The 24,316-nt window shown below is 63.5% G+C and overlaps 1 protein-coding gene across 1 annotated transcript in view; it reads left to right on the forward strand.

Moving 5' to 3' along the window:
• Nucleotides 1–2,725: 2,725 nt before the first annotated feature.
• Nucleotides 2,726–24,316, forward strand: part of SUSD4 (sushi domain containing 4) — a 47,771-nt gene continuing 26,180 nt past the window's right edge. The window contains exons 1-2 of the mRNA XM_072759772.1: nt 2,726–2,877; nt 3,136–3,303. Of these exons, the coding sequence (XP_072615873.1) occupies nt 3,171–3,303 (133 nt within the window). The 5' untranslated portion in view covers nt 2,726–2,877; nt 3,136–3,170. The remainder of the gene's footprint in view (nt 2,878–3,135; nt 3,304–24,316) is intronic.

The following is a 24,316-nucleotide window of genomic DNA, read 5'->3' on the forward strand; positions in this document are numbered from 1 at the left end:
GGAGGACCCTGGTGGTGGAGGGAGGAGGGAGCGCTGGAGCCGGGCCAGGGCGTCCGAGGACACCCCAGGGCTCTGCGCCCGCTGGTTTTGGAGACGATGCCTGCACGAGAGGAAGGGCCACGGAGGACCCTTCCGCCAACGAGCGGCGGTGTAAGGGATGCTCCCGCCCGCGTCCCACCTGCCCTGTCCTCTGCGTCTCCTGAGAAGGGCACTCACGTAGCATCTGCAGGATAACGTGCGGTAGACCCACGAGCTGGGGGCGGCTGGCGGCCCTCACTGGCTCCGCGCCCCGGAACCCGCAGATCCATCTCCCCGTCATCATCATCCTGCCATGTGGGATGAGCTGAGCGACACGCAGATGCCTCATTATTGTTGTGAGATGCGGGCTGAACTGTGTCCTCTCGAGCTTGACGCTGGGCCCTAAGCCCCAGGCCTTCCCCATGTGAGTAGGTTTAGAGAGAAGTAATCGCGGTCCAATGGGGTCATTAGGGTGGTGTCCTTGCAAGAGGACGTGGAGGGGGACACACGGAGGAAGCACCCAGGCCACCGGGGGGAGATGGGGAGAGGCCTCGGAAGAAGCCAGAGCTGCTGACACCTTGACCTCCTGCGCCCCGACTCACGCAGAGAAAGTAGGTCGTGTCGCGCCCGCCTGCGCAGCTGGGTGTGGTGGGGGCTGCCCCAGGGGATGGGCGCAGGAGACGCCGCGGTGTACTGTGGGGGCTGCCCCCACGTTCGTCCTCCTGAGATCCGTTCAGAGAAGCAAATAATTCAGAGTAACTGGTCAGTCCCGTCATGTGCCAGCCAGAAAACAGGGACACTAGGCCGTGTCCAGACACAGGCCACGTGGCGGGTGAGGAGTCCAGGGGCCGTGCGGTGGGCTGCGGCCGCTTCTGCCCGCAGAGGGGACCCATCCCCAGCCGGAGCGCAGACGTGTGTCCCACTACCGGGAAGACACGTGCGCGGTCAGCAAATAGCTTTCAGCTTGGTGGATGTGGCAGCAAGCAGAAAGGCTTGGAAATTGAGAAAATAAAAAATGAAGTAAGTATTCAAACCGCAGAGGTCGGTCACAGGACCTCGGAAATGTGGGGGGGGGCCCGTGGGACTCTGGAGCCCCCAGAGGAGGAGCTCGTGACAGCCCGGCCTCAAGCCCGCCCGGTGCAGGGCGGCCACCACGTCCGGTTGACGAAGCAGAAACAATAAATACAAATAGTAAAAGTCAACCTGTCCCGACAGAATTCATGAAGATGGCTCCCGGTGACACAACACAGGAACAACTGTCATGTCCCGACGACCATCGGTCAGCGCGGGAGATTTTGAGAAAGCCAATGGGAGGCAGCGGTGATTTGGTAGCAGTGTCAGACGCGGGGTTCTGGGTGAAGGAATCGGGCAGAATACCGCGGCGCCACCTGATGTGAGCACTGCCTGCGGCAGCACCTCCAGTCCGCCCCTCCCGGCGGGCAGTGGGGGCGGCCGGCGGCCAACCAGGGTGTGCAGGGAGGACGGGAGCCAACACCCCAGCTGCCTCGGGGCGCACCCACCTGTCCAGGCCTCCCTCCTCCGGGTCCCCCTCCTGCAGCTGCATGGATGGCCCCCCTTCCTCCCCCCGGACAGTGACCCCTGGGGCGCGCCCACCTCTACAGGCCTCTCATCTCCTGGTCTCCCCTCCTGCAGGTACATGGACTGCCCCTATCCCCCCCACTCTGCGGGACGGCGACCCCCTGGGGGGCACCCACCTCTCCTCCAGGCCCCCCCCCTCCGGGTCCCCCCTCCTGCAGGTGCACCGACTGCCCCTCTTACCCCCCTGTTGGAGACCCCTGGGGGGCACCCACCTCTCCAGGCCTCCCATCTCCAGGTCCTGCAGGTGCACAGACGGCCCCCTCCCCCCGGACAGCGACCCCCTGGGGCACACCCACCTCTCCAGGCCCCCATCTCCGGGTCCCCCTCCTGCAGGTGCATGGACCGCCCCCCCCTACAGATGGCGACCCCCTGGGGTGCACCCACCTCTCTAGGCCTCCCCTCTCCAGGTCCTGCAGGTGCACAGACCGCCCCCTCCCCCTGGACACCAACCCCTGGGGGCACCCACCTCTCCAGGGCTCCCCTCTCCAGGTCCCCTTCCTGCAGGTGCACCGACTGCCCCCCTTACCCCCCCCGTTGGCGACCCCTGGGGGGCACCCACCTCTCCAGGCCTCCCCTCTCCAGGTCCCCTTCCTGCAGGTGCACCGACTGCCCCCCTTACCCCCCCCCCGTTGGCGACCCCTGGGGGGCACCCACCTCTCCAGGCCTCCCCTCTCCAGGTCCCCTTCCTGCAGGTGCACCGACTGCCCCCCTTACCCCCCCCGTTGGCGACCCCTGGGGGGCACCCACCTCTCCAGGCCTCCCCTCTCCAGGTCCCCTTCCTGCAGGTGCACCGACTGCCCCCCTTACCCCCCCCCCCGTTGGCGACCCCTGGGGGGCACCCACCTCTCCAGGCCTCCCCTCTCCAGGTCCCCTTCCTGCAGGTGCACCGACTGCCCCCCTTACCCCCCCCCGTTGGCGACCCCTGGGGGCACCCACCTCTCCAGGCCCCCCTCTCCGAAGGGTCCAGGCGGGGCGCGGGGAGGCGCGGGCCCGTGGGTCCCGGCCGGGTGGCTCAGGCCGCGGGGCCGGCAGGTGCAGGCGCGCGGGCTTCCCATTGGTCCCCGCGCCGCCCCGCCCCCGCGCGCCCCCGCCCCGCGCGGCCCCGTCCTCGGCGTCGCGCTCGCGGGCCCAGGTGTCGGGCGCGCGTCGGGCCCGCGTCCCCGCCCCCCGCGCCCCAGCGCCCCGGGAGCCGAGGGGGGCGGGCGCCGAGGCTGGTCGCGCCCAGATGCGGGTCGGGGCGGCGCGGGGCGGCGGCGGCAGGTGAGCGCGGGCCCGAGGGGCGGGAGCCGGCGCCAGCTGCCCGGGGTCACGCGGGGCGGGGGGAGTGCGGGGCCCGGTCCCCCGCGGCCCGGCCGCCCGCCCCTCCGCTGTCCGCGGCCTGCCTCGGGCCGCGCGTGCCTGGGTGCGCGGGGGCGGGGGCGCGGGCGCGGGCCGGGAGGGGGCGCGGGGGGCGCGCAGAGGGGCGGCCGCGAGGCCCCGAGGCCCGGGCACCGCCGCGTCCCCCCCGCCCCGTTGCAGGCGCCTGCGAGCCGGATGCGGCGCGTGGAGGAAAGATGCATCCTGGAACGACCCCGAGCGCGGGCGCAGGACTCCGGGAGCCGCCGCCGCCGCCCCCCCGCAGGCTGCTGGCCGCCGTCCTGTGGATCCAGCTGGCGCTGTGCTTCGGGCCCGCACAGCTCACGGGCGGTGAGTGACCGGCCCCCGCCCCCGCCCCCGCCCGGGACCCCAGCCCCGCAGGCCGCGCGCACGCACCTGCGCGGGGCCCCACCTGGGCCGGGGGCCGGGGGCGGGGCCCGGGGCGGGGGAAGGGCTGCTGCGGCGCGCGGGGCCTCTGCCCGGGGTGCGCCCTCCTCCGCGGACACACGCGGCCGCCCGGGGCCCCCGGCGAGCCTCCCGGGGCTGCGCGCAGGCCCCTGGCCCGGGGACGGCTCCGGGGAAGTTAACTTTCGGCCTCCTTGGGCGGGAGGGGGGTGTTCCCGCAGGTGTGCGTGTGCAGGGGCGCGGGCGGCGCTGGCAGGTGTCCCCGGGCCTGACCCCCGGTGCGCAGCGGGGAAGTCAGTGCGCGGCGGTGACGGAGAAGCAGGTGCAGGCAGCCCCGTCTGCAGCGGTGGCTCGTCCTGGGGTCCTGGGTGCTGGGGGGAGGCCCCGGACGGAGCCCCCGCTGCCTGCACCCTGGAGCTCGCTGGCGCGGACCTGCGGGAGCGCAGACTCGCCTTGCAGAGCCGAACTCCTGTCCACGTATACATAAATGATAATCGGTGGAAAGCAGGTATTGATGGATGTAAATAAACCATTTCCCGTTTTAAGATGTTGCCGTTCTAGAGGGAAGGCGCAGAAGGAAAGACCTGAGGGAGGCGTTAGTGGACATAGCGGAGGGAAGACAGGTTGGGCTCCCACGCAGGGTCAGGGCCAGGCGCCTGGATGGGGCACCCGGGCCCCGGCGAGGGTAAGGCGCCGTCTGGGACGCGCCGCAGAATTAGCAAGGGGACACTTGCTTTGCCGTAGGGACGCCGTTTGGTCTTTGTTGGTTTTCTAACAAGGGGTGACGTGTTATAGGAACATGTGTGAGGCGGATGGCCTGGCGCGGTGTGCGGGCCTGTGGTCACGGCCTCTGCGGGGCCCGCGCCGACCTCTGCTCCTCAGCTGGGTGGGCACAGGTGGGCAGGAGAGTGCCAGGTGGGGCTGTGTCTCCCCCTTCCTTCTTTGCTCCCCCTGGCCCCCCCGTTCTCACTTTGAGCCCTCAAACCAGGTCCCTGCTCTCCGTGCACCCCTGGGCCGAACCAGGTCCATGCTCTCCGTGCACCCCCGGGCCAAACCAGGTCCATGCTCTCCGTGCACCCCCGGGCCAAACCAGGTCCATGCTCTCCGTGCACCCCTGGGCCATTTCTTCCGTGCAGGCGCCAGCTGTCGGGGTTCATCTGCGGGGCTCTGACCGCTGTCACTGGGAGCGTGAGCTTCTCAGCTGGGCTGTGCGTCTGGTTCTGCTGCTCCTGCTTGCAGAGCCCGCCCTCAAGGACCTCAGAGCCCCTTGCCCTCATGTCGTCCTTCACCCTGCTCTTCGGAGGGAGGGAGGAGACCTGAGCGCAAGCATCCAGAGCCTTGAAGGCCAAGGAGGGAGGGAGGGAGGATTGCCCGGGACCCCTGGGCTCAGGGCTGTTCCTTCTCAGGCGCCCACATTGCAGAAAGGCTCCCAGCATCTGGGTTTCACATCGTCGAACTCCTTCCGGCCGCGAGGGTGGTAGCAGGGAGCGTCTATCGTTTCTGGATTGCTCTGTGCTTGGACACTTTGGGTGGAGAGGGTGATAGTGTCCCTGTGAGGACACTACGGGGCGAGGACTCGCGTGCGGGCTCCGGGACGGACGGCAATGCCAGCAAATCCGTTGGTCCGAGAGCCGTGCATCTAAGGCTTCGATGTGCCGACCGTCCCCTGGGATCTCAGGGAAAGGCAGGTTCTGCTCCAGCTGCTCTGGGGCAGGGCGCGGAAGATTGCATGTCTCCCACATGCTCCTGGGGGATGTGTCACTCATAGTTCAAGGACCACGCTGAGGCATCCTTAAACACATTGTTTCTGACCCCAGACTCGCTCCCAGGTACCAAATGCAAGGGCCTGGTGAGGGGGCAGGGGAGGCCCAGAGGCCTCATAATCTTCCCATGAGGCACAAACCTGAAAATCAGCCCTCCCAGAGTGCTTTCCTTTTTTTTTTTTTTTTTTTTTTGGTTCACAAAAAAGGTGCATGTGTAATAGATGCTGTTGTAAAATGTGCATTTTCATTTTTGATTGCTTTCGGTGGAAAAAGAAAACCAGCACAGTAGTAAGAGATAATCTGAGCTAAGAGGGAAAAAAAAAAAGCCCGTGTCCAATGCAAGTATTACAGGAAAAGCCCAAACTAGAAAGGGAAAAATTGAGAGCGTTCGACCAAGTGGGGGAAGAAGTCCGTCAGAAAGGAGGAGCTCTGGCCTAGAAAGGGAGACCGAGGAGGGAACGCGTGGGGCTGAGCGGGCTCGAGGTGACTCCTGGGTGGCTTTCCAGGGTGTCTTTTGTAAGTTAGGGCGAAGGGCCCGCGTCTGGCGCCCCAAGACCTGATGCCCGTAGAGGACTAACAGTGGTTTACAGGGACGCTCGGCCGTGCTGTCCCCAGGGTCCGCGTGGAGTGTGCAGCGGGGCCTGGGCTGCTCCTCTCCCTCCGGAGACGCGTGGGCTGTTTGCCTGGAGGGAAGGGGGCTCCGGGTTTGCCCTGCAAGTCAGGCCTGGAAGAGATTCACAGCCCGGTGGGGTCTGGAACGCAGGCCGGGCCCTGGCTCTGAGGCTCCAGGCCTTGGGGCTTCAGCCCTCGGAAGCCTGGTGGCCTCACCTGTAAACGGGGATGCTGCTGCCTGACTCCAGGGGTTGGTGTGTGGCCGGAAACTGTGGAGGTGCTCAGTGGGCGCCCGGGAATGAGGGGGCACAGACTGTCGGGCTGTCCAGGCGTTTGCTGTCTCCGTTCAGTAAATAACTGGGAGCCGTCCACACCCTGTGCCGAACACCTGCCAGGCCCTGTGGTGTCCAACGTTCTCTTACCTACAAGGACGCTCTCTTATTCTCTCTTATTTGTCCAGAGAACAAATTTACTTCAAAACACCCAGAAGTGGCAAAGTCGCTTTCACGTTTCCCTGGCCGCCGCATCCAGCCCTCCCCGTAGAGCAGTGTCACCCACTGGCCCGCAAGGCCCCGAAGGCAGGACCTGGGTCTATTCGCCTGGGTCCCCGGTGCTCAGCATGGCATCCGACACACAGGCAAGGCCCAGCTGATGCTGACCGGTGGCTGGAAGGAGCCCCTAGTTACTGCTACGCTGTTGAGGAAATAATGACTGCAGGCGATCGCAAAGGTGCCAGAGTTTCAGGGCCATTGAGACCACTTCCGTTTGGTGTGGCCTACGAGGTTGGAGGAGAATTCAGGAAAGGTTCTAGAGCAAAAGGGCTGTTAGGCTGGGAGCTGACGGCCGGGTGTTGGGGCAAAGTAAGGAGGGGAGACACCGTGTGCAAAGTATGGAGGTTGTCATGAGGTCGTCTGTGCGGGTGGGTGGCAGGGCTGACCTAGAGCAGGACACCCGGGGGGTCGGGAGAGGGGCTGACCTAGAACAGCACACCTGGGAGAGGTCCAGAGAGCAAGGCTGACCTAGAACAGGACACGTGGGGGCTCAGGAGAGGAGGGATAACCTAGAACAGCACCTCTGGGGGGGTCAGAAGAGTGGGGCTGACCTAGAACAGCACATGTAGGGGGGTCAGAAAGTGGGGCTGACCTAGAACAGCACATGTAGGGGGGTCAGAAAATGGGGCTGACCTAGAACAGCACACCTGGGGGAGGTCCAGAGAGCAGGGCTGACCTAAAACAGGACACGTGGGGGGTCAGGAGAGGGGGACTGACCTAGAACAGCACACCTGGGGGGTCGGGAGAGCAGGCTGATCTAGAACAACACCTCTGGGGGGGGTTAGGAGAGCAGGGCTGACCTAGAACAGCACATGGAGGGGTGTCGGGAGGGGGTGCTGACCCAGAACAGGACACGTAGGGGGTCAGGAGAGCAGGGCTGACCTAGAACAGGATACCTGGGAGGGTCGGGAGGGGGGGCTGACCTAGAACAGGACACCTGGGAGGGTCAGGAGGGGGGCTGACCTAGAACGGCACACCTGGGGGAGGTCCAGAGAGCGGGGCTGACCTAGAGCAGCACACCCGGCGGAGCCACTCGAGTTAGGGGACTAATAGGCTGGCCCCCTCTGCTTCGGGTCCTTGGCAGCTGGTGAGGATTCTGAGGGTGGGCTTCAGGCCTGAGGACTTGCTCTGGGGCACCCGGGGTGCCCGACTCCTCCGAGCCCCGTCGGTTCCCATTGGTGCCTGCAGACCTGCCCTTGGCCCCCTCGGCCCTGCCCCCGTGTCAGGGCGGCACCTGTGCACCGGATGCAGCCCCTGGAGGTGTCGTTGTGGCCACAGCACTGGGCTGTGCACCGGCAGGGGGTCTCGGGCCTCTATCGGCTCGCCGGTTCCGAGCCGCCCGTCTCTCGGTCTTATCGAGGGTGTTCTTACCTGGTGCAGTGGGAGCTCTTCATGCCGCGTGACGTCTAAAAGTCACCATGTCACACTGCACCTAGACCGTAAACGAAAATCCCAACTTCTCAAACTACAAACGACGTCTCTTCAGCAAAAGGCCACCTGAATACGTGTGAGCAGCACGGAAAGTGTTTGATTTATCCACAAGGTGGAATCTGAGCGCTCCGGAGGCCTGCGGAGGATTTCCTACAGAGGCCGCCCGTCTTGGCTGCCAGAGGCCCGAGCGCCGAGGTGGAGGGAGGCTGTGGTCCTGTGACTCTGGGGTGCTGGACGGGGCAGGGCAAGATCTCTGTCCGGTAAATATTGACTGGATACGTGCAGAGGAGCACCCACAGCCTGTGCTTCGGCATCAAGGCATAGTTCAAAAGCCTCCGAAGGCCTGGAGACCTGCCCTCAGCCGGGGAGCTCCACGGCAGACTCGGCCAGCGATCCTCAGGGGTGACGGGCCAGGCTCAGTCCCTGCTTGGCTGGCTCCGTGGCTTTGGGCAGGCGCAAGCCAGGCCCCTGGCCCCGTCCTCCCCACGCCGCCCGCCGGCTCCGATTCTGTGATTACAGCACGGCGATGGCTTCCAACCTCCCGTGAAGCCGGTTCTCTGCCTCGCATCTCCCCATTGGTCTTCGGTGAGCGCTTGCTGTATACCCTGGAGAGACACAGCAAGGGACGCATCCTGCTCCCAGGGAAGCACGCGATGGAGGGCCACTTTCTCCTCAAAAGTGCAGATGCAAAATGCTTGCATGAAATTATGTTTTCTTATGTATATATATAAAGATTTAGAGAGAGAGAGAGGCAGAGACACAGGCAGAGGGAGAAGCAGGCTCCATGCAGAGAGCCCGACGCGGGATTCGATCCCGGGTCTCCAGGATCACACCTTGAGCTGAAGGCGGGCCACCCGGGCTGCCCCATGTATTTTTAATTCAGTGCAAAACTTAGCATTATTTATCACTAGTGATGACAAGGGTGATGTTCCCAGGCCACTTTCCTTTATCTTTGTCTCAGTTTGCAAGTTCGCTTGGTGTTTGACAATCAGAATAACCATAGGTAGCAAAAGAGACCACGGCTCCTTGTCTCTGCATGCAGGGCAAGAAGGGGAAGATAAAAAGTTTTTCCAATTTGTTTGGAAAACCAGCCACAGCATTTAGGACAGACACCGCATAGACGTCAGAGACACACCGTCTTATGAATTCCTGGTCCGTCCTCACAAGGTGAGCTGCTCACCTGTTGCTAAGCACGGGCGCCTGGGAAGGGACGGGGCGGGTGTCAGCCCGGCCACCCCCCGCGTGGTGACGGTCTGGGAATCATCGTGCAGCGCCCCTGACTGGGGACCTTGCAGCCTCCACCCCGAGTCGGGCCTGCACGCGCCCCTAGCAGGACCCCACCACACCTGCCCGAGGCTGGCAGGTACGGACCCGTAGTTTACAGACGAGGAAACTAAGACAAAGAAGATCCAGCGCCCAGCAGGGGTGTAGACGATAATGTGGTCAGTGTGTATCAAAGCAGAGGAGGCGGTGCCCGGGGGGTCACGCGTGTGGGTAGACGCTCCCTCCCGAAGTCAACGTCGAGGTGAGAATAGGGTCTGGTAGCTGATGAAATCTGAGCTTGCTCAGCGTGCTGCCGAGCGGCACACGCGATGGGCTCGGCCTAAGACACTAGGTTTTAGGGAAGGACTCGGCCCGATATCTCTTCTTGGAGGAACAGGTCGCTGTGCTACGGCCAGACAGAAGGAATTATCCTCCCAAGAAGAAGACAAACAAGCGAGCATCTCACGGAGGGGGAAGGAGCGCACTTCCAAACGGCTTCTTAACTGAGTGTTGTAATTGCTTTATGAGTCTTCAACGAGGTAAACTGGGGGCACCAGGGAAGTAAAACAAAAGGACCCTTGACGTCCTGTGGAGACGACCCGGCCCTGGGAGCTCCGAGGGGGAGGCAGCTCCACGGCGGCCTGTGCCCTGGGCGGGCCGTGGGCACGTGGGCGGGCGCAGCTGCGGCACACAGGCCCAGGCTCCAGGGCGAACTTGTATTCTGGGGGGCAGGAGGGGGCGGGGGCCGTAGACCTGACGGATGAGCGCTCATCGTTGTCCCGGGACGCTGGGGTTTTCAACAGGGAGGACGAGCGAGGCTTTCTGGAAATTAAGGTTTGACCTGCTGTGTGATGTTTCCGTTTGAAATTGGTGACTTTTATCTCGTGGAATTACCAGCGCGGGAGTAGAGCTTGGTCGGGAGGGTCACTCCTCTACAATGTTGTTTCTCTTCACAGCAACGAACCCAAACAGGTCGTGTTTACTTTGGTCTCTGTGCAGGGGTTCGGGGTGGGGAGCGCGGTGATAGGGCGGGACTGTGGGTGCTCAGTGCAGGGGTGCAGGCGGGAGCGTGGTGATGGGGTGGGGCTGTGGGTACTCAGTGCAGGGGTGCAGGTGGGAGCGCGCTGACGGGGAGGGGGCTGTGGGTGCTCGGTGCAGGGGTGCGCGGGAAGCATAGACCGTCTGCGGAGCAGTGCACATGCGTATTCACAGACGCGCAGGGCGCGGGGGCGCTCGAGGCCTCCATGGACAGCTGGCAGCGTAGCAGTGGCGCCAGGGGGCTCGGGCCATGGGACCACACGTGGAAGCACGTACAGAGCGAGGTCTGCGAGGGCGACCGTCCCCCCCTCCGGGGCGCCTCCTCCCCACACGCCCCTTGCACTTCCCTCGCACATGCTCGTGGTTGTGGGGGACGCTGCCCCGTGTGCACTTTCCAGGCGGCTGCTCTCAGCGCCGCATCACGCGCCCTCTGTCCAGCCGTGTCCCCTCCCTGGGGCCTGACGCCGCAGCCCTGGAGGCCGGGCTGCTGTGCCCAGCTCCTTTCTGGGGACGGAGCCGCGCTGCTCAGGGTGCGGTGCCCGGGCCTGTGCGGGGAAGCGCTGCTGGCGGCGTGAAAGCCCAGCCGTGGGCGCCGGTTCTGGGACCAGAGCTGCCCAGGCCGCCGCCGCCGCCGGGGAGCCGGGGTCGTGGCGGGAACCTCACGCTGGCGGGCGTGAGCCGGGGGGTGTTGACCGCCTGGCCGTGGTGGTCAGGTCACCAAGGCCCACGCGGAGGCTGCACTGTGACGGCAGTTCGGGATTTAGGGGCGAGCGTGGCCTCGGCCTCTTGGCATCCACGGAGCCCAGAAACCCGCGCTTCCCTGCAAGGGCCTGGGCCCCACGTCGGCTTTCCCACGTCGGGTTTCCTGCTGCGGGCGCCGGTGGGCTTGGAGGCGGGCGTGCGGCCGGTGCTGGTGCCGCTGTGGCTGCCGCCGGGACCACGCGATCCCCGTCTTTCCCTCGTGTCCAAAGGGCTGCGTCGGTGGAAATCGCGAACAGAACCTCGACGACCGAAATCAAGAAACTAAACGTCACGCGAAGTGTCTTGAACATGAGACGTGTGTGTCTTTCCTGCATGTGTACCTTTTGCCCCCAGGAAGGCGGTGGCGCGGTGGCGCGGTGGCTCGGGCTGCGGAGCCTATCACGGCACCCCCCGCGATCCCTTAAAGATGGTCCTTTCCTGCCGGGCTTTGGCGCGGCCGCTAGTCCTCCAGGTGCTGCGGGTCCCGTAACCCATGGAACCGAGCCACTGCGCCCCCAGCGCTCAAGGAGCGAGCGGTGTGTCCACGCGTCTGGCTGTCGCAGACACAGACACGTCATCTCTGGCTGGAGAAACGGCCGCGAGGAGAGCCGGCTGGCATTGCACCCGGGCTTCCTGGAGGAGGAGGCACCGTGCAGGGGTCCTGGGTCCCGAGGGCAGAAACCGGGGGCGCGTCCTTATTGCCTGTTGGCGTCACGGTGGTTCCAGTCGTGAGCTGGACTCTCTGCGGGGCCTCTGCTGCTTCCGGTTCCTGGAGCCCCATAGGCGGCTGGTCCGGTCCGGGTGGCGGCTCCCGTGTCTCCGATAACGAAGGAGAGTCCACCAGCTTGTGTCTCCGGCTGTGCCGTGCCCCGCAGGCCACTCACCAGCCCGAAACTGCCTCAACAGCCAGCTGGTTCCCGCGTGGCGCTTGTCACCCTAAAGCTCAGCGCCTGAACGCTCGCTCCTGTGTGCTGGGGACGCGGCACACCGTTGGGCTCCGCGAGTGGCCCACCTTGCCGCGCGGCCTCGCGGGACAGCCCTGGCTTCACGGCCGGCGTCCGTCCCAGCCCCTGACCTGCCGTCTCTTCTGCGCCCGTCTCACCGGATGCAGCCAAGCCCCGGTCACCTCATCTTTCTGCAAACATTCTCTGCTACTCGGTGGCACTGTTCCCCCACCTGCGTTCTAGGATCATTTGGTCGATTCCATAGATTAACCCAGGGACAGGTGACACCGCTCAATACTGATGTCGTCAGGAACACAGCAGCCCCCCCCCCGCCCCCCGTCACATTCAGCCTCCTTTGGGTTCCCGGGGCAGGGGGGGGCTCTAAAGACAGCATCGGCCCCGAGGGTCCCGCATTCCTGTGCAAAGTGACCCCGACCTGGGGGACGTGGCTGACGTGGAAAATGGACCCGGACCAGGAGGCCGAGGGTCCGGGCCCCGTGTGCCCCCTCCCGCAGCCCAGACCACAGCCCCGGGGAGAGGCGGCTGCTCCCTTGCTCGCTCGCTTGTTCGCTCGTGTGCAGGAGGGCGCTGCTCCCGTGACCCACGTATGACCCACGAGTGACCGTAGCTGTTGGACACGCATTTCTGAGACCCTGAGGAGTGACCGATGGGGGTGCGGTGGGCAGGCAGGTGGGCCCCTGCCCCGGCTCAGTACAGGCCTCTCTGACCTCACGGCAACCCCAGCACGGCCAGGACTTCGCACAGACTTTGCACCCCCTCGCTGCTCGTGGGCTGCGGGGGACAGTGGGGACACCTGCGCACGCGCTGCCACGGAGCCGGGGACGTGGAGAAGCAGGCGTGACTCAAAGGAGACCCGCATCAGGGACCTGGGCGCGCTCCCCTGTGGGCCTGCTGTTCCGGGCGGGGGCCTTGCTGGGAGCCCTGCAGACCGTGCGGGGCTGGGGGGCTCCGCGGGTGACCCCTGCCCTGCGGCCCTGGCAGCCCCAGCTCTGCTGTTCCTAAGCTGCCCGCTGCTCCCGGGAGGCTCCACTTGGCGCTGAGTCAGCGTCCCCCATGCTAACTGCGGCTGCACCTGCGGGAGGAGCCCGCCAAGGCCCCGACGGGCACCTGGCCCCGCGTTCTGGCTGCGGGAGGTGGCGGAGATCGGCAGGGTGACAGGCGACCCCTCACGGGCTGCCAGGCAGGCGGCGCTCACTGTCCTCGTAGGTCCTGGAGCCCGTCCTGGCCCCCCCTGGGCCCCATCCTCCTGCCCCCAACCCTGACCCTGAGCCTTTCCTGGATCCTGGGCTCCCCTGGCCCCATCTTCCTACCCCCAACCCCGACCCCATCCCAGATCCCGGGCTCCCCTGGGCCCCGTCCTCCTGCCCCCAACCCCGACCCCAACCCTGACCCCCTCCTGGATCCCGAGCTCCCCTGGGCCCCATCCACCTGCCCCCAACCCCAACCCCGAGCCTGACCCCATCCTGGATCCCAGGCTCCCCTGGTCCCCGTCCTCCTGCCCCTGACCTCCACCCCAACCCCGACCCTGAGCCCATCCTAGGTCCCAGGCTCCCCTGGGCCCCATCCTCCTGCCCCTGACCCTGACCCCGAGCCTTTCCTGGATCCTGGGCTACCCTGGGCTCCATCCTCCTGCTCCCAACCCCGAGCCCAACCCCCTCCTGGATCCCGGGCTCCCCTGGCCCCGTCTTCCTGCCCCCAACCCCGACCCCGACCCCAACCCCATCCCGGATCCCAAGCTCCCCTGGGCCCCATCCACCTGCCCCCAACCCCGAGCCCGAGCCCATCCTGGATCCCAGGCTCCCCTGGTCCCCGTCCTCCTGCCCCTGACCTCGACCCCAACCCTGACCCTGAGCCCATCCTGGGTCCCAGGCTCTCCTGGGCCCCGTCCTCCTGCCCCCAGAAGCCGCCTGTCCATCCCTTTCTGCCTGGCTTCCTGGGTCCCCGGGTCTGTGTGGGGTCTGGGGGCTGCTCGCCTGCTCTGGTCTTGTCCACCGGGGGCCCTGCTTTGGGCGTCTCCTGGCGTCGCGGCTGTGATGACCCCTCCTGGTCGGTGGCCTCTTCCTCCGGGTGTCTTCAGCAGGACGCTGGCTCGGCCAGATCCACCCCGTCACGCGTGTCCTTTCCTCCCAACGTCCCATCTCTTTACCTTTTCTGAAGGATTTCTGTAACTTTTCCCGTACGTTTTGTCAAGTTTTTTGAGCGACTGTGTTGTACTTAAAAGGAACCCTCCTTTTTCACGCTAATTTTTACAATGGCGTTGGGCTCTCGTCTCGTGGTTGTGCCACCTTGTCCTGTGTCCGGGGCGGTGACGGTCGTGATCTCTCTGTGATGTGTCCCGTGTCTTCACACGCGGCTCCCAGACTGGACACCGCCTGGCCGCGGACTCCGAGCGGCACCGGGCTGCGCGCACGTGGGCGGCCTGGACGCGGCGGGACCACGGAGCAGGTACAGGTGGCGCCCGCCCGGCCCCTCTCGCGCTTCCTCCTGCCTCCGTGTGGACAAGCGTGTCTTCTCTCCAACGCCCTCTAGGAGCTCGATTAGCTCTTGAAAACTGGACCTGAATCCACGGAGCCAGGTCCAGGCCCTGCGTCCGCACCCCCTCGTGGGGTCCTGCGGCGCCCCCGTCCCTGCGTCAGGGGCAGCACGGGGCGCGCCCCCCGGGAGCAGGGTCCCCGCTGCACGCTGCCCACCTGGTGTCCACGGGGCCCAGCCCGAGTCGGCCTCCTGCACCTTGGGGGCCGCGCGCGCAGCCGGGAGGAGCCAGACAACGGAGCGTACAAACTGCCGTCTCCCCGACCCAGCCTGTGTTCAGCGGCAGGGGTTGGGACAAGTCAGGAGCCCCTTCGGCCTCGGCGCCCCGCTCTGTCCGAGGTGCTCGCCTTCCAGGGCCGGAAGGAGTGTCGGTGATGTGACGCCCGAAATGCTCTGAGCCCAGCCTGGCACCTGCCCAGCAAGTGGACTGTGGTCCTCGCTGTCCCTGAGCATCGTCCTCGTCTTCCCCGGGCAGCGCCGAGCCCTCCACGTCACGCTCACGGCCTCGCCTCTCCCATCGCTGGGACCACGTGGCCGTGTTTGCCGATCCCAGCGGCCCAGGCCTCCTTGTCCTGTCGCCGCAGCCCCTCCCGGAGGCCTCCTGCTGAAGGCAAGGACCCGCCGCTGTGACGCTCCTACGCGGAACATAAAGCGCAGGTCACAGAGGACAGCGATCACGTGAAACACAGTCAAGCATTTTCAAGAACAGATCTGTGACAAGGTGATGCGTGTTCTTTACTAACACGTCAGTAACGAGCTCTGCCTGACCGACGATGACCCTCACTTCAAAGGAAGGATGAGCATGGGGACATTTTGAGACACAACAAGCGGCATGACAAGGCCCGGGATTTCTGCTGCCGACAGCGTCACGGGACCTGTGGGGTCACTCGGGCGATTCCCCACCTTCCTGAGGAGCTTGGCGCCCTCAGAGGAGCAGAAGTCAAGGGTATTGGTTCTCAGAGAACCTCACCCACCCCGGGAGCTTCCCACTGTTGCGTTTACCTTTCTCACCCTGGCCTCAAGTACAGAGCTCGGGACACGGCGAGGACCGAGCACACTCCTTTTAAATTAATGAACTTAGGACGTTTTGCCACAAAACAGATGAGGCTCCTGCAGGGTAGGAGCTAGACTCTGCACACAGAGAACCAACGTAAGATAAAAACTGGGAAAGGCTGTAGGCAGGCGATCAGGAAGGTAGACGCATGCGTGCGTGTGCATGCGTGTACGTGCGTGCATGGTCAAGAGTGCAGGGGCTGGGCACGTGCACCTGTGCATGCATGTGTATGGTCAGGAGTGCAGGGGCTGGGCACGTGAACCTGTGTATGCGTGTGTACAGTCAGGACTGCAGGGCCTGGGCACGTGTGCGTGCGTGTGTACAGTCAAGAGTGCAGGGGCTGGGCACATGCATGCATGTGCGTGGTCAGGAGTGCAGGTCTTGGGCACGTGTGCATGCGTGTGCGTGGTCAGGAGTGCAGGGCCTGGGCACGTGTGTGTGTGTGTGTGTGTGTGTGTGTGTGTGTGGTCAGGAGTGCAGGGCCTGGGCACATGTGCGTGCATGTACACGGTCAGGAGTGCAGGTCTTGGGCACGTGTGCATGCGTGTGCGTGGTCAGGAGTGCAGGGCCTGGGCAGGTGCACCTGTGCATGCATGTGCACACGTGTGGGTGGCCTCAGGGCTGCAGTGGGGCTGCATCCGTCGTGTGACTTCAATCGGTTATGGCTCTGGCTCCCCGACTAGAGGAGATCTGCATGGACACAGACCCGGTATATTTCTGTTTGTGCCCCAGAGATGATATCTTGAAAACGCTAAACGGATGCACCTGCACCGTTAGAGTCACGTTCTCTGCAGGCCTCGCGCAGTTACCCTGGGGTGAGGAGCGCGGTGCATGGAGGCCAGCAGAGGGAAGGGGGCCTGGGGACAAGGGGACTTGACAGCAGGCACGCGGGGGAGCGGACAGTCCTCCCTACCGGGGACGGGACGGCCCCACTGCAGCTCCGGCCCTAGAGGACGGCGGAGGGCACGCACTTCCTGCCTCCATCGGAGACTCGGCCTCGGCGTCGCCAGGACCTGTCGGGCTCGGAGGGAAACGCTGCAGCGGCGGGTAGGGGCTCGGCTCCCGCGTGGCGTGAGGGGCTCTGTGCATCCGGGTGACGCTGCTGAGAACGGGGGGCCAGCAGGGCGAGGGGCTGCTGGGGGGGGACACGGCGGCTCTGAGGGACCCGAGGCCGAGCGTCCACCAGCTGCAGGCTTGGGCCGCAGATGCCAGCAGAATGCCTGGGGACAGGCTGAGGGCTCTGGGGGAAGAGCCCACCACGAGCACCCTGCGCCCCCGGCCACAAGGACGTCTGGGCTCCCATCCCCCAGGGGCCACATCTCCGTGCGGGCGCCAGGTCAGGGACAGCCCTCCCACCCGCTGAGATTTTATTCCCCCCCCAAAAAAATCAATAAGCCAGTTCCAATACAGGAGGATTCTCGGGTAATCCCATCGCGGGATCCAGCGTGGCCCTGAGACAAGATCAGAGAGGCCGCAACTGGCAGGAACTTTCTGGGAGGGGCAGAGTGGCTCGTGGGTCCTACATCCTCCGCGTCCCCCCGGCCCTAGATGGACCCTGCGTCCTCCGCATCCCCCCGGCCCTAGATGGGGCCCTGCGTCCTCTGCGTCCCCCCGGCCCTAGATAGACCCTGTGTCCTCCGTGTCCCCCGGCCCTAGATGGACCCTGCGTCCTCCACATCCCCGTGGCCCTAGATGGGGCCCTGGGTCCTCCGTGTCCCCATGGCCTTAGATCGGGCCCTGCGTCCTCCACGTCCCCTCAGCCCTAGATGGGCCCTGCGTCCTCTGCATCCCCCCGGCCCTAGATGGGGCCCTGCGTCATCCGCGTCCCCCCAACCATGAGCCGGGCCCTGCGTGGGGTGTGTGGGGGCGCCTGGTCTGGACCCCGGACCCAGACCTGGAGCCTGCACTGGCCAGGGGAGCTGAGGAGCCGCTATGCACGTGCACAGACCTGGGTCCTAAGACGTAGAAAGTAGCAGAAACGTGTTGGGCGCGAGTGTTACCTGGAACCCCAACACCAAAGGCGTAGCAGGGACGGCCCCTCCCCCCTTCCCTCTGTGGGGACCTTGAGGCGGTCGCAGCGGGGAGGGGGGTGTGCGGGGTGCCCTGGGGCACCTCCCTGCTTCCAGGTGTCCGCCGTCCGTGTGTCCAGCTGGGAGCGGCTGTCGCTGGGGCCCCGGGGGACGCTCCCTCCGCACTCAGCTCCATGGGGCCCACGGTGTGGAGCCTGGTTTGGAGCAAATGAAAGGTCGAGTGGCCGCGTGATGTCCCTGAGCTAAGCGATGGCGGAGCCACCAGTGAGCCCCAGGATTTGGGGTTGGCGGCCAGGCCCGGCTGTCTGTCGTCCCGTCCCGTCCCCATCCTGGGTCCTGCAGGTGTAGACATGAGGCCGTGTCACTCAGGACCTGCAGGCCGCGGGGCTGGGGCGCGTGGGGGCACACCCGGGCAGCTCCGGGAGCCCTGGCTTGCCTCCTCCACCCCAGCTGCCCCTCCGCCCGCCCCCGCCGTCCTAACCTGCCCAGCAGGGGCTACCACCGCTTGCCTCGGGGTGACCCCACCCTGTTTCTGAGTGGAAGTGACCCTAGAAACACGGCCATCCTCCCTCCATCCACAACAAGCAGACCCAGGTGCTGGAGGAGCCCGGGGTCCCAGCTGCACGCACCACTGTGCTTCCAGTCCAATCCGCTGCCCTTGGGCCTCAGTTTACCAATCCATGCCCTTCTCCTGCAGCTGCGAGGCCAGAGCTGCTCTGGTGGGCAGCCCGCCCCGTTCGCCAGCCCGTGGGACAGGCTGTGCCCCATTAGCATGAAGAGCAGCTGTGTCGCCTCCTCCTCTCCGACCCGGGAGTGACGGCCACACCTGTGGCAGCTCCCGGGGGCTGTGTGGCCTGCAGGGTCCGGGAGGCTTGCGCGGAGCCCACGGCGCCCCAGGCCTGTGCTTGGGAAATGCTCTGGGGGCCGTGTCAGCCCTGCCGTGCGCCCTGGGGGCCACGGCGTCCCCGGCCAAACCGCGTCCAGGTGCAGGTAGCAGAGCATCGGGGCCGGGAGACGGGCCTGCGCCGAATCCCGGACCCGGACGCCGCTCCTCCAGCGGAAAGGACAGGGGTGCGGTGCCGGGTCCTGGGCGCAGGTCGATCCCCGTCCGGCCGCGGAGATGCTGCGGGCTGCGTCTCCGCCGTGGAGAAGCGCTACTTTGCTTCTGTGTCGACAGAACTTCGGGGATCTCAGAATATTTTTCAAGAAAAATATTAACAGCAAAAAAAAAAAAAAACAAAAAACAAAAAACCTGAGCCTGTTTCTGAGTAAACGAATATCCGCTTGCATGTTTTCTTCATCTTCATCTTGAATTAATGGATTCCCGCGTGGGGTCCTGGGGCAGCACCTGGCTGTCGCCGTGGTGACACATGGGGCCGCATCTGGGGCCGCGCGGGAGGGTGGGAATGTGCCCTTCGGTGCCTAGGATCTTTCTGGAAGTGGAGCTGCTCCCTCACAGCCAGGCCGCCCAGAGGTCTTCCGTCCTGCGCGGCGCTTCCCCTCCTCCTCCTGGCAGCCTTCGGCCGAGATCCGAGGGAAGGACGTTTGTGCCGGGGACTGGCGGCGCCTCGGCCGCCCGGCTCTGATCCGTCCCGTCGTCACCCATGAGCTCCCAGATGGGAATGTCTAGGAAGGATGTAAAAGTCCCCCCGTCATCCCGGAATCCCAAATAACCCAGGTCGTATCTGCGCATCCTTCTCTTCTCCGCACGTGCGTGCTTTCTGCACATTAAAGGCGAGGATCGAGATGCACGTGCTATTTTGTGTTTTATGTTTCACGTTCCCCACATGGGCAGTCGTTAATCTCCCACGTTTAAGGATCAGAAAGTCTTCAGGGCCCGTATGGTGTGCTTGGATCATTAGCCACCGCACCGGCGTGGTCCATGAGCCCCGAGGAACTGCGGTCTGGCTTGAGGGTCGGGGGCACGGGGATTCCCGCGTGGGAGAGTGGCGGCCAGAGCCCCACTGCTGTGCTGAGGAGGGGCCGGGCCCAGGGGGGCCCTGACGCCCTGCCCCCGCCCCCCGTGTGCAGGAGGCCGGTGGTGCAGCCTTTCCAGGCCCATACTCCAGAACGTTCCTCTCCACCTCTCCGCCTCTCCGCCCCCGGGCACCCCGGTTGCTGGGCTCGTGTGTAGACTGGGTTAGAACTCGGCAGGCAGATGCCGGTGGTGTGCACGTGCTAGGTCACAAGCAACAAGGTCACGTGGGGAAACCCAATGTCCTGAGGTCAGAAAACCTGCTGCCAAAGCCTTGCGGGGCCCTACGGAGAACCCATCCCCGGGCGCCCTTCACCCGGTGAGGGGGGCGGGGTTTGCAGCCTGAGTTGCCGCCCCCAGCTCAGTCCTCCCGCTTGCACCCGACGGCCAGACGGCCGTACCAGGGATGAGGCTCCACGGGGAGACCGAGTCCTGTATTTTCCTGAATTAAGTCTGACGTCCTTGGAGCCGCCAACTGCCTGGCTGATGAGTCTAGTCCCGTGCGCCGTGTCCTGGGGACCTGGAACGACCTTCCTGTGTTCCTTCCATGGCCCTTGGGTCAGACTGCGACCCCCAGCGGGCGCGGGGTGGCCAGTCCTTGGCGGCTGCACGGAGGAGGCGGCTCCTCGGGGTGGGGGTGGGGGCTCAGGCTGCCTCCTACTCGATGCAGCACCCCCCAAAGCGGAGCACACGGCCGGGCCTACCTCCCCGGCCCTCGCGCAGTCCCCGCGGCCCTCCTGTCCCAGGGACAAAGGCAGCAGGTGCAGGACGGCCGTCGGAGCAGCAGGTCCGCCTGCGGGGAGGCGGTGAGAGCTCGTGTGTACCTAGCAACTTCCTTCTTTTCATCTGCCCCTGCAGCCCTGTTGCCCCGCGGCTCGGAGGCGGCTGGCAGAGGGCGCAAGGCGTCAGAAGGGTAGCTTCCCCGCGTCCGCCAGTGGGAAGGAATGACAGACGGCACACTCTGTTCGGGTCTGTTGGATGAATTCACGCCGATGTCCTGATTCAGAGAAAATCCTTGGTATTTATTCAACGGGCTGACCCCTGTGTGTGGCTGGAGCTCAGCATTGGCTGCGGCTGGAGGTCAGGGCGCCGCGGCGTGGCCTCCCCGAAGGGGTGCAAACCTGGGGCAGGGGCTCTGGGCCCTGTCGAGAGCCTGGGAGTCTGTGTGGTCTCAAATTTCTTGCTACAAAACAAGGGGAATTGATCTGGGCGACCCGTAAGACCCCTTCTGGCAAGCGCCCCATAGATTCTGTGCGGCCCTGAGGCTTCAGCAGGCACCTATGTGCTTGTGACTTTGTAGTTTTCAAGATACTTTTTTTTTAAATTTTTTTTTAATTTTTATTTATTTATGATAGTCAAAGAGAGAGAGAGAGAGGCAGAGACATAGGCAGAGGGAGAAGCAGGCTCCATGCACCGGGAGCCCGATGTGGGATTCGATCCCGGGTCTCCAGGATCGCGCCCTGGGCCAAAGGCAGACGCCAAACCGCTGCGCCACCCAGGGATCCCTTCAAGATACTTTTATGAAGATCCCACTTGACTCCGACGACCTTACTGAGGGGAGGAGGGGATCGGTGATCCACCCTGTGCATGGGCGCGTCGCCACCAGATGGTTCACACGGAGGCTCTGTGGGCGAGGCGAGGGTTACCTGTATGGGGTCAGAGGGCCTCCCCCTGCCCCGTGTGGCCCGATGGCAGCCAGCGCCTCCGTCCTATTTCACACAGCGTCTGGCTCTCCCCTCCCGGCCCCCAGCCCTGAGAAAAGTCCCAGATGCACTGGAGAATGTAGGCAGAGATGGAACCCTCCCAGGTGATCCAGGCCCGTTGGCGGATGAACCACTGGGCAGGAAGGGGGCAGATACAGACGTTTCCAGAAGACTGTACAGCTAGTGCTGCTTATTAGCGGCGGAACTTTCATAAAGTGGCCGTGGACACGAACGCCATCACCAGTGCGTCAATCCCACGGGGCCGAGAGGAGATCATTTGTACGCTTGGCAAACTGTAGAGTCCTGTGCATGTGGGAAGCATTGGGTATTGCTCATGGAGACGAGAGGACACTGAGGGTTTAGACACAACACAGGGAGCCGTGGAAAAGAGATTCATTCTATAAGCCGTGAGCTGTCTCCTGGGCTGTGTCGGTCTGACGGCTTGGGCTTCGTTACCAGTTTTTATCAGAAAGAGACTGGAAGTCTCGGAAGGAGCAGAAGGGATCAGAGGGGTCCCCCGTTCACCTCACATCGTGGTAACACGGGATGACCCTCAGGGTCACAGCTATTTATCGAGCACCCTCGTTATATCCGATAAGGACTTGCTTCAGAGAAGAGCCCCGTTTTTAACATCCTAGCCAGTTTTGTGAACTGACGCACGTCTTCGTCAGAGGTCGTCAGCCAAGAGCCCCGAAGTTTCTGCCTACATGACGCTTCCCCATCCCCTGTGGGTGGGAGAGACCCTGGGATCGCTCCCTCGGATGGTTTCCGGGGCTGCTTTATCTCAAACCCAGAAAGGCTCATTCTGCTTTTCACCGTCTTAACATCACAGGCTGCCGTCCGTCTGTCACGTCGTTGGGCATGTGTTTACGGAGCGTTCCGGAGACTGGGTGGGAAGCGCGTTACGCCTTAGCACCGTTATCAGTTTTATAGGAGCTGAAGCGGAGCGAAAGGATTTAGGAATAATTGGGTAATCAAAGGGAATTAAATCAAGAAGGGGAAAATATCAGTTTTGGCATCAAATGGGGAACGTTTACGACTCCACATCTGTGGTCTTTATGCATTTTAATCAAGTCTAATTTATGCCATTAAGATTTACTTCTGCTGCATCTACTCACTCAGACGCTCAGACACGGCCGACTTTGTATTCGTCTCTGGATACTTCCTGAAACACGGGCGCATCATCTCGGTTCCCAGGAGAGTCCCCTACCTGCTGGGCGCTGGTGCAGGCGGTGGACCCGCAGGCGCCGCGTCCCCCAGGCCACGTGTGGCTGCAGGAGAGTAAGGCGTGCATGGTACCCGGCTGCTGGGGACCTGCGGGAGTACACCGTGCCGTGCTCCTGGGCTGCACGTGCTGCCGTGACTCGCCTGGTCCTGCTTCCTGGCATCTTGGCCTTGTCTCCCAGGGGATCCTGCATCTTCAGTGAGAAGTCCATTTAGCCTAATAAACAGTGGCTGTGGTCAGCGCCCTGTTTTTCAAGATGTGCCTTAAACACGTAAAGGGTCAGTGTGCTGAGCTGTGGAGTGAGACTATATTCACAGGCAGAGTCATCCTAGAAGTACTTGGTTTCCTTTGTTGCATTTTCGCTTCTGTATCACGTCTGAGAATGCATCTTGGACCTGTTCTTGTTCATGGCTTTCTCCACTTTTTTTTAAAAAAGATTTTTAATTTATTTACTCATGAGAGACACAGAGAGGCAGAGACACAGGCAGAGGGAGAAGCAGGCTCCATGCAGGGAGCCTGATGTGAGACTTGATCCCGGGACCCCTGGATCACGCCCCAGGCCGAAGGCAGGTGCTGAACCACTGAGCCACCTGCAGCATTTGTTGTTCTTATGTTCAACAGTCATTTGCAGAGACAATTCTAGGGCAAATGAGGGGAAAAGCCTGAATAGTTTTGGAGATCACGGTGGCTCTAGGAAATCAGGAGTCTGACTCTTTACGAAGCCTTTGTCCTTTAAGGGGCGGGTTGAATGTTAGTGACACAACAGCTTCTCTACGTCTGTCCTGAACTTACCACGTGCGGGCCATTGAGTTACGGCAGTTCACATCTCCCTTATATTCCTCAGTAGCCCCAGAAGGAGGCGTGTGCTCTCATGCACCCATTTACGCACAAGGAGACCTAAGACGCAGGCAGGTTAGGTAACTCACCCAGGACCACACAGCCAGAAAATGACAAAGTCAGGACGTGGAGCCCACAGGCTCCCTCCACACCTGGAACATCCACATCATTTGAAGGAAATGTGTGTCTTCGACTGGAACGACAGGCTACAGTACATGCGAAGCAGTGTCTTCCAAACCTTTTTGAGGCATTGAGACAAATCTATTTTATTTCAACTAATGAAACCGCATCAAACAGTTCTCCCCTTACCGGGTGGATGCACTGTGACTTCTCCTTCCTATTTCATTTCTAAAGTGTCCGTTGTGACCCTTAACATTGCTTTCGGGACTTGCCATAAGGCCACAACTTGCAGACCAAGAGCTCCTGAGGGTCCGAGCCCTAAGGTCGCGCGTCGGGAGCGCCCGGACTCACGTGGTTGTTGGGCGAGTGCCCGTCGGCAGCTGTCCTGCAGTGCCCAACACCGTGTGTGGACTCACAGTGCGTAAATAGATGAGAATCCCCTCCTCTCCTCCTTCCCTTTTCTTTTTAAAAGCAAAGCCCTGAAGTTTTGCCAAACGTAGAGATTATTTGGCCCGGAACAGGGAAGGTCAAAAATCACTTAATAACGGTCTCATTATGGAAATGCGGGTCATAAATGCGTTTTATGAAGCAAGATCCGCTTTCCCATCGATTGTACTTGTAAGTGGTAAGTCGTTACCTTGCTGTTTGTCCTGTGCCCGGACGCTGGGCCCTCGGGGACCCCGTGAGGGTGTCCTTTGCAAGGACGGGCTGGGCTGGGTTCCCCCGTCTCCATGGCCGCCCAGGGCAGCTTCCTGGGTCCTGCCCGGCGTTCTCCGGAAGATGAGCGCAGCCCCACATGGTCTGCCACCAGGGAGGGGGCTCCCCCGAGCCTGCCAGTCTGCCCTGGCCGCGGCCCAACGTCCAGAACTTGTCGGGTTGCGGGCCGTGGGGTGGCTGGGAGCTTCCGGCAGGTGAGGCGGTGCTGTGCTACCCGACGGCCGTCGGCCGGGCACGTGTCTGGAAACACTGGTGTGAAGGCTGATTGGTTTGCTGGACGGGTGTCACCTGACAGCCGTTCCGCAGTGTCATCCCTCACTGATGCCTCGTTATGGACACGCCGCCGGCCCGCGTGGCTTCTGGAATGACAGGCTGTCCGTC

This window comes from Vulpes vulpes, chromosome 5 (assembly GCF_048418805.1).
Source record: "Vulpes vulpes isolate BD-2025 chromosome 5, VulVul3, whole genome shotgun sequence".
In the NCBI taxonomy this organism is placed as follows: domain Eukaryota; kingdom Metazoa; phylum Chordata; class Mammalia; order Carnivora; family Canidae; genus Vulpes; species Vulpes vulpes.